This window comes from Leptodactylus fuscus, chromosome 7, assembly GCF_031893055.1.
Source record: "Leptodactylus fuscus isolate aLepFus1 chromosome 7, aLepFus1.hap2, whole genome shotgun sequence".
NCBI classification, from domain to species: Eukaryota; Metazoa; Chordata; class Amphibia; order Anura; family Leptodactylidae; genus Leptodactylus; species Leptodactylus fuscus.
In genome coordinates, this window is record NC_134271.1 from 25,748,097 (window position 1) to 25,757,801 (window position 9,705).

A 9,705-nucleotide genomic window follows, 5' to 3' on the forward strand; every position below is an offset into this window, starting at 1 on the left:
GAGGTGAGGAGGTGGTGTGCGAGTGAGAGACGCTGAATGTGCGGTCGGTGAGGTATGAGGAGATCCAGGAAAGGTCTGAGATACCAAGGGATGAGAGAATTTCTAACAAGAGGGAGTGGTCGTCTGTGTTAAAGGCAGAGGAGAGGTCGAGGAGGAGGAGGACAGAGTAATGGCGCTTGGCTTTGGCAGTTAGAAGGTCATTGGTGACTTTTGTTAGGGCAGTTTCAGTGGAGTGATGGGGTCTGAAGCCTGACTGTAGTCTGTCAAAGAGCAGGTTGGATGAGAGATAGGAGGAGAGTTCGGAGTGGACATGCTGCTCAAGAAGTTTTGAGGCGAACGGGAGCAGTGAGATGGGGCGATAGTTGGCTGGAGAGGACGGGTCGAGGGACGGTTTCTTAAGTATAGGAGTGACAGTGGCATGTTTGAAGGCAGAGGGGAAGGATCCATTGGCTAGGGATAGGTTGAAGAGATGAGTTAGGAAAATCCTGTTCCACCAAAAACTGCTTTGCAAAACCTTATACATTTCACCCACGTCATGTCATCTGCAAAATCTTATCAAACAGCCCCTTATACCTCAGCTTCCGGAATTGCCATCACATCTTATGTAACCTTAATAAATCTCCTTGTTCCAGTTCTTATACTTGCTATAATCTTAGTCCTGTTGCACAAGTCCTGGAATATTGGCTAACACGTGGCTGACATTTCTGGTGACCTTAGCTCCTGATCTGCAGCTTTCACTTTCTGTGAATGTTCATTCATAAACGATCCAAACAAGGAAAGTTCCTCCCTTAGGGGAACAATTAGGAGCTGGGAATGTACGTGGGAGTGGGAATATACGGACACCATGTGACTTCTTACAGTCACTATGTGATTACGGTAAAGTGAAACTACATGGCAGCAATCTTCCCTAGGAATGAATAGAAGAGTCACTGCTCAGGCATCTTACTATAGACCTTCATTCACTGCATGGACTCGGAAGGATTGCCTCGGATGCATACATCAGATATGGGGGACCCCAATCCTGCTCCATTCTCAGGATCAATGTAAAGTTCTGGCACCGCTGCCTATTCTTTACAAAATACATAATCTAATGTGAAGACCAAATTATACGTAAGACAATTTTTTAAATGGAAATATGAAAATTAGCAAAGAAGAAATCTGTGAAATGACCGAAACGGTGGCGATGTGTGACACAAAGGAGCGCGTAAGTGTCAGATGGGTAAATGTAATACTTAAAAATTGTATAAGGTTCACATGACAGAATTGAGGGTATCTGTCCCACTGTCCTTTTTTTTTATGTTTGTTTTGTACCATAAGAGGGACATAATATTGCGGGGTCATTAAACTGTGGGGGTAGCGGGAGAGGGACAGTAAACTGTGGGGGTAGCGGGAGAGGGACAGTAAACTGTGGGTGTAGCTGGGGGGACATTAATCTGTAAGAGTAGCTGGATGTGAACTTTATAACTTGGGGGCAATTGGATGAAGATGTTATAATTTGCTATAGCATATCATGTGATATATAGCGTATCATATTAGGGAGACTGTATGGGCATCATACTGTGTGGAGGCACATAAAACAAATGGATGGGAATAGCTAACTAAGTGGGTGGGGCTAAATTCTGTTCTTTGAAAGTTGGGGGGCATGCTGTTGCATTGAAAATACAGTCCAATCTGCAGGCATCATGTCATACAGCAAGAGGAGCTGGAGTTTGTCCCTTCTATGATGTGTCCATAAGTTTAAGAATCAAAGGGGTTTTCCAAGCAAAAATACTGTTTTTTTTTTTTTTTTTTTAACAAAGGTCTATTAGTGCCAATAATGGGTTTATAAGTGCACCCATATACCTTTAGCAGTGTTTTGAGTGATTTCTGGGTTACTCTGGGAGTACCTAGCATCTTCTGCATTTGTTTACATGATGTAGCTTCATGCTGTCTTAGGTGATGCAATGCATTCTGGTAGTGGTAGTCTCTCACACTATCTCCCTCTCACGCTTCCCTCCCTCTCTAACACCAAATCCCTGTCTCCCTAGCTATTCTTCCCACTGCTGGCCCTTGCCAATTCACTCAGCTCACCCCCGCACCCTATTATATTTTACCTGTCTTCCTTCTGCAGGGAACATCTCCTCCTCATTTGTGACTGCATGTAGCACTGTGCCTTAGCATTCTATATATCTCTATAGCACAGGCTCCCACGCTTGCGCAATAGAGATGGAGTGTTGGCTTCGGCGCACACAAGGGCTGACGTCAAGGAAGGAGGAGAAGTTGTGTCCCTCAGAAGGAAGCCTAGACAGGAAGAAGATAGGTAAGTATGATGGAGTGGATGGGGGGGAAGAGGGGAGCAGTAGTGATGATCCATTTCTAGAAACAGATTGTCACCGGATAACCAAAAAATGTCCCTGGGGCGGTCACATGACTGCCCCAGGGATATGGGTAAATATACCCATAGAAAGTAGAAGGGGGGGGGGAGGGTGTTTAGATTAGTGTAGGGTTTTATAGTTATCCTGGACAACCCCTCTGCCGGTCAACTTTGCTGGTCTGGAGGAGTGCCCCAATAATGAAAGACAGCCGATATACCCTTACAACAGTGACACCTACTATAAAAGGGACAATCACAATACCACTGTACAACCACTGCCATCATATCCGCAAAGCTTTACTTTATGTCTTTGTTAAAACTACAGGTCCAGTTGTTATCCCAAAAGGTGGACCACTTCCTCATCATGTGTACTGCCAAATTGGTAGGAGTAGGAGGAACGTAGCTAGCATGTCAGGACAGCCTGTGTACCAGTTTGGCAATTGGACTTACATGGACGGCTGCCCAAGCAAAGTTCTATTCTTTTTATCTTCATAAGATTAAGTCAGCATGGCTTGCAAGTCTTATGATCTGGCTAGAGATCGGCCCAGCATCTGGGCAATGCCGGTTATTTCCAACGCTGTATCCAGGGAATCCTGGAGCCTCTGCTGCTTTCTTTTCTTCTAGTACTTCATAGCTGTGGCATGGGAGCATTGCTCTGGGCTTCATTACTAAAGGCCACACCTCTAGTCTGGGATCACTGAATAACTAGAAGCTGTAACAGACGTAGACCATACAGACAGGGAGAACTGTGCAGCTTTCAATAGCTTCACAGTTCTCTTAATGATCAGGCAAAGCGCTTTACGAGTACAGAACATGAATTATTACATTGTGACTAGTGTTGAGCGAATAGTATTCGATTGAATACCTCGCCGACATAGGAATGCGTGTAATCGGCCCCTTGGTGTTTGGCCGATTACACGCATTCCTCTGCCGTGACCATTCAGATGGAACTTTCAGTTTATAAACAATGGACATTCAACGTTGTCAGTCAGGTTCCATATGTGTCCACTATTTTATAGATCCAGTTGTCCGTTGTTCCGATCCTCAGACGTCATGGGTATAATTACGGAAAAATCTTTTCAATGTAGTCATAATAATAAATATTTGCACATTTTTTTTTAGTCCTGTATTTATCTTAATACCTTTTAATAAAAATTACAGTTACCTAAAAAAATGTGTCCATGTGACCATAATGAATGTCAATATATTTTCCAGCAGGATGGCAAAGCAGAGGTTAAAAAACTGAGAAAAAGGGAGAGAAACCGAGCCTCAGCCTGTAAGACGCGGCAAAAGCACACAGAGCGAGCTGACACCCTACACCAGGTACGAACTGAGTACCAGGACATTTAGGGAACTGTTATAAGGCCCGGTTCACATCTGCACATGGGTTTCCGTTCAGGAAGTTAGCTTGGGCCCCCCCCAAAGGAAACTTAATCAGCAGTTACCTTTGGAAATCCGCGGACCCCACAGACTATAATGGGGTCCGTGTGGTTTCTGCTCAAAAAATGTGGAGAGAAAAGTGTTACATTTTTCATGCGGAGAGGAAAATGGAATGGCCCGAACGTAGATGTGAAGCGGGCCTATGGTTTCTCCTAAATCTGTCTCAATAAAGGCTCCGACTACGACTACACCTGAATTATCGCAAGGCTCCGGCCTCTTAATAAATCAGGCGCATGCACTAGATTGCAAATCAATGTCACCACCACTAAAAGTATCTAATATTGGTTGTTTATTGCAGTGGTATCTCCTCAGTAGCCGTAGCGGGAATCATAATACTTTCAGCCTTGATGAAATCCTGCAACGTAAATGGACATGCTGTGGGTTGAATAAATAGGTGCCAATATTTCCCGGAAATGAGACCACAAAAATGGTGGGGTTTGGTAAAATTAAAGGAGTTATCCGATTTCTAAGATTGATGGCTGATCCTTAGGATAGGTCATCAATATTAGAGTTAAGGCAGTCCAACACTTGAGATGATCTGTACCAAGCCTTGTCCCGGTTGTTGGACCCCACTAAGAAAAAGGCCATCTATATTAGAAAACAGATAACCCCTTTAATCTCCAAGTGGGCAACTGTGGGTGTGGGAGTTCTTGTACGTGAAAGGGGTGAGTTGTGGATCTGGCTGTGGAGGAACTAAAATCTCCCAGAATATTGTTGACAACTATGGCTGAAAACAAATGACATTTCCTCCACTGTACTTCACAGCAGGTTTTTGACTGGCAAGTCCACATCTGCCAACTTGCTGCAACTACTTTCAATATGGTGTACACTTAAAGGGGTTTTCCCGTTTCAGTGTTTTAGCAGTCTGTTTGCAGTCTCTTCTTCTCACTTCTTGTATTCCCTCCCCTTGCTGAACAGGCCTGAGAAGAATCACAATACTTATGCAGATCAGATAATATGCAGATGCTTGTAGAGAACGGACTCAGTTTTATCTGTGTGTTTACACAGAGAGATAACAGACTTGGATTTATCAGAAACTGCAATTAGCAGAGCCTCAGCCTATAAGACACGGCAAAAGCACACAGAGCGATCTGACACCTTACACCAGGTACAAACTGAGTACCAAGAAAGCAGGACATTTAGGGAACTGTTATAAGGCTCAGTTCACATCTGCACATGGGTTTCCATTCAGGAAGTTAGCTTGGGGACCCCCCGAATGGAAACTTTCAGCTTTGCCGACACTGATTGCCTTGCCGACACTGAGTAAGTGACATCACTTGTCCGTTCTCACAAGCCTGTGGTTATGCAGACGCTGTGTAAACAATGGGAAGAATAAGTTCACACAACAGGCAAACAAAGCAGCATTTCTAAAGCAATATATTTTGGAAAAGTCTGCAATTTACATAAACTACCAGTATAGATTGGATCCTTTAGATGGGACAACCCCCGTTAACGTGGACATGTGCTCTATAATGGATAACATGCACCATACACAAAGCAGGAGAAATGCTGCATTTTACAGTACTAGGAAAATCCCGTCCACACATTCTAGGGAAAAAAATACAGTGGAAAAGAAATAAAATGTTAATTTTACCTGTGGAAATGCTCTCATTTTCCCTGTTAATAAAGGAAGAAAAAATGCAGCAAAATGCAATGAAAAATTCTGCAAAAAAAAAAAAGCGCGATTTGTTGGTCACCATGCAGACCTGAACGACAGAGACTCGAACACTAGCGTGAACCTGGCGCAAGGCCACATGTAGCAGAAATGCTGCTAAATATTCTGAGTGAGAAAAATGCAGTAAAACACTTGTTTTTCCAGACCATATAAATCTATGGTAAAAATGCTTTTTTTATGCAGGGAAAATTTACTTGTGTGTTTTTTATTTTTTTAAAATACACCTTTTTGAAAAAGCAACGTTTCCGCAACGTTTTTTTCCCCCCCCCAATGTGTGGATGAGATTACACAAACTCTCATTCAGTTTGCTGGTACTGTAAAATGCAGCGTTTTGCAGAGTTTGCCCTTTGCCTAAGGGTGTGTTCACACAGCAGAAAATAAAGAGGAATTCCTTTGCATTTTCCGCCACCGGCATTTTCGCCGTGGATTAGCCGCGACAGGATGCCAATCATCAGCATTCTGTTGCGACATCCCGCTCCTAGTTATGTATCATCAGGAAATGACCATTCTCTTGACACTTAGTATGAGAATATCAGTTGCAGAATTATTTTCCCATTGACCACTAGATGTCAGTAAGACACATCTTTATACAGGAGGAGGAGGAGGAGGAAGACATTGGCCCAGATTTACTAATCGTTCAACAGTCTGAAAATTCACCAGATTTATCACAGTAGCTGATACCTCTCCAAAAGACCAAATCCTTGAGAAAACCACCTCCTTACCCTATGTTCACATCTCCACCTGGTATCTGTCTGTTACAAATCTGTCTAAAAAAAACCAACATGCCGTATATACTCGAGTATAAGCCTACCCGAATATAAGCCAAGGCCCCTAATTTTACCACAAAAAACTGGGAAAACTTATTGACTCGAGTATAAACCGAGGGGGGAAAATGCAGCAGCTACTGGAAAATTTCAAAAATTAAATTGGTCGGAGGTTTTGGGTGCAGTAGTTGTTAGGGAAGAGGAGGAGGTGTTTTGGTTGTCTGTCTGCCCCTTCCCTGAGCTTGAGGACTGGTTTATTTTTCTCCCCACTTGGAATTCAGTCTGGCTGAATATAGGGGATCTGCAGTGCTCCTATTAACCCCTTCCCGACGGAACAGGAGCACTGCAGATCCCCTATATTCAGTAGACCGGGCACTGTCAGACACAGGATACCTAATGTGTTTGTGTTTCACAGTCATTTTCTACTTTTATATGTATTCTAGGGAAAGGAGGGATTTACAACTTTTATTTAATTTTTTTAAAACTTCATTTTTTTTCACTATTTTATGGGAGATTCTATACATTACTATTGTGGCTGGTCATAGACCCCCCCCCCCCCCCCCCCTCCAAAAAAAAAATATATATATATTTTTTTTTTTATTTTTTTTTGCTTGACTCGAGTATAAGCCGAGAGGGGCTTTTTCAGCACAAAAACTGTGCTGAGAAACTCGGCTTATACTCGAGTATACATGGTACATTTTTTGTAAAAATGGCTCACAAAAACTACACCAATTCAGGTGTGAACCCAGCCTTAGCCAGACCACATTTTCTGTGACAAATTTTCAGTTTTCCATGGTAACTATCTTCTTTGTGAAGACCAACCCCCTCCACCTACCTTGTGCCATTAAGAATAGTAGCATATTTAGGTAGCAGAGGACCCTTTGGGCCCCCCTTAGGCTCCAGGGCCCAGTAGCGACTGCTACCGCTGCATCTCTTATAGCTATGGCCCCAATAGGGAGCAGTTGTCCTGTATACACACTAAATAGTACAGTGTCTATCAATAAGTATTTGGACTCCTGTGGTAGAATAGAAAAACAACATTTCTTCCTATCCAATAGTTGGTAGACCCCAGCAGACGCTTCCTTACAGATGGTATTGAGCGACACAGTACTCCCGGATGCCTGGTGACACTCCTGGTGTATGTGAGCCTTCGGTTGGGTGCGGTTTCTTTGGCCAGCACTCGTCGGTCTCTATCTCCCAGTTTCGGGAATCTGCCGACTCGGGGCACATTCCGACAATTACCATTCACCTTCCACTTTGTAATCACATAGGCCACTGTTTAATTTGGGTAATTCAGTTTGCTTGCTATGTCCCTTAAGGATCAACCATTTCTGTGGTTCCCCACAATTACCTCTTTCTCGAGATCGGACAACTCTGCACTCCGTGGCCTCTTTCATGCGACTAACGCCAATGCTATTTCCTACACGATATTTAACGGCAGAAGGCGTGACGTACATCACGACCGCAGATATCTTCATTTGCATGGGTGTCCAAATACTTATTGGTAGACAGTGTATATATTTCATCATATCCAGGTAAAAACAGAAAAAGAAGGCAAAGTACCCCCCAGATATAGCCGGGGCTCTCAGACAAACAATGTAGAACTTCATGCCCATGACTGTACTACAACGTGTGGGACCTAGGAGCATTATACTCTATGGGGGTACCTGGGACGCAACATTGCTTCCCTGCCCCCACCCCAGAACCCTCCTGCATACTCCATACACCCCTATGACATATTACTTCTCAGCCATAGGGCGTATAGCAAGCTATTGTTCCATAGATTTTGCCATGCCTGTGCAATGCGGGGTAAAGTATTTGGCATCCAATGACATTCGTTTGGCTTGAAATACAATAAGCCATAACAAGGCCTGAAAACAACGTCCTGCGCTTTACAAGGAACGTGGATTAGTGGTACTCTATTGAAATATACAATCACTTAGCAACCCCGGGAAACACAGTGGGTGGATATAACATGAGCAATGTTAGCTGTCTCATCTTGTTCTGATACTTTACATCTATTCAACTATCCACCCCATGGAAAAACCAGAAATACTGATGTCATGGAATCCTTCTTAGGTGTTAGATCTACCATCGTAGCGTTAGCCATGGATATAGTCACGTCATCTTGAGTAGTTGTTTGTGTCTGTAAGGAACATGACTCTCTATGCATCTTATTTAAGGTCTGATATGTGAAGGAAATTCATTGGTGGGTTACGTAGACCGTGACTAGACTAGACCTCGTAAATAAATGAAGACACCCAAACCAGACCAAAATAATTTAAGATTCCCTACAGACCTATTACGTTCTTCAGAGCAAATACAGATCCCAGAACAAGCCTCAGAATAGTTCCCCTAAATACATCCCCCCCCAACCCAGACTCTCTAACTATAAACTAAAACCTGACCCAAAAACAGGCCCCCCCCAACTAAGACCAGATCTGATCCCCTAAAAAATTCAGGCTCCCGACCCCCTATATACAGACCTAGGGCAGGCCACCTAAATAAATTCACACCCCATACACGTCCTGCTCACATTCAACTTCTGCGCATGCGCACTGCCTTCCCCTTACTTAAGGACCTGCAGAGGTCATGTGACCACATACAGGTCCTTCTTCCAGTCCTCACTGCACAAAGCAGTTTAATGTTTTTCCTGTAACAATAACAATAAAGCTCCTCATATTATAATCTGATACTAATATTATATCTGACATGGAGTATAATATATGATCGACAGAATATTTGATGATTTGAACTTTTTTTTTTCTTTTGAAGGAATTTGAGAAATTAGAGAAGGACAACGCTGCCCTCCACAAAGAGATTCAGAAGCTGCAACAAGAACAGACGTACTGGACCAAAGTCTTACAGCAACATGAAGACACGTGTATTCTGCTGTCCCCGGATATCATTCTGGAATTACTCAAGCCAGAACCCTTGTATCCCTCAGACTTTATAGAGCACCTTGGAGATATCATGGAGGATCACACAATGTTTCAGCACCAAACTTAAAGACACCTCTGTAGCATTTTTACCGCCTCCCTAATAGCAGTTTGCACTCCCCACAATTGTTAGACATCATCTCTGTTTCTTTTCTTCGAAGAAGTCTATGGGCTGTTGAAAAGTAGCAAACTAGCTACATGATTTATAGTGCATGATAAAGTCCATAAAAATAATAGGCAGCATGGTGGCTCAGTGGGTTAGCACTGGAGTCCTGGGTTCGAATCCTGCCAAGGACAGCATCTGCAAGGAGTTTGTATTACCCGTATATACTCGAGTATAAGCCGAATTTTTCAGCAGTTTTTGTGCTGAAAAAGCACCCCTCGGCTTATACTCGAGTGAAGCAAAAGAAAAAAAAAATTATTTTTTTTTTTTGGGAGAGGGGTCTATGACCAGCCGCAATAGTAATGTATAGAATCTCCTATAAAATAGTAAAAAAAAAAGAAGCTTTAAAAATAAAAATAAAGTAAATAAAA

General features: G+C 43.0%; 1 protein-coding gene across 1 annotated transcript; it reads left to right on the forward strand.

Moving 5' to 3' along the window:
* Positions 1 to 1,135: 1,135 nt before the first annotated feature.
* Positions 1,136 to 9,283, forward strand: BATF2 (basic leucine zipper ATF-like transcription factor 2). Its single transcript, XM_075281457.1, has 3 exons — positions 1,136 to 1,204; positions 3,569 to 3,676; positions 9,008 to 9,283. The coding sequence occupies exons 1-3, from the start codon at positions 1,136 to 1,138 to the stop codon at positions 9,239 to 9,241; spliced, it is 411 nt and encodes a 136-aa protein (XP_075137558.1). The 3' UTR covers positions 9,242 to 9,283.
* Positions 9,284 to 9,705: the final 422 nt, after the last annotated feature.

What these genes read in the sequence shown, in the direction of transcription:
- BATF2 (XM_075281457.1), top strand. Translation starts at nt 1,136, where the DNA reads ATGAAAATTAGCAAAGAAGAAATCTGTGAAATGACCGAAACGGTGGCG. An exon ending in TGTGTGACACAAAGGAGCGC is followed by an intron (nt 1,205 to 3,568) that starts GTAAGTGTCAGA and finishes TATATTTTCCAG; the next exon opens with CAGGATGGCAAAGCAGAGGT. An exon ending in GAGCTGACACCCTACACCAG is followed by an intron (nt 3,677 to 9,007) that starts GTACGAACTGAG and finishes TTTCTTTTGAAG; the next exon opens with GAATTTGAGAAATTAGAGAA.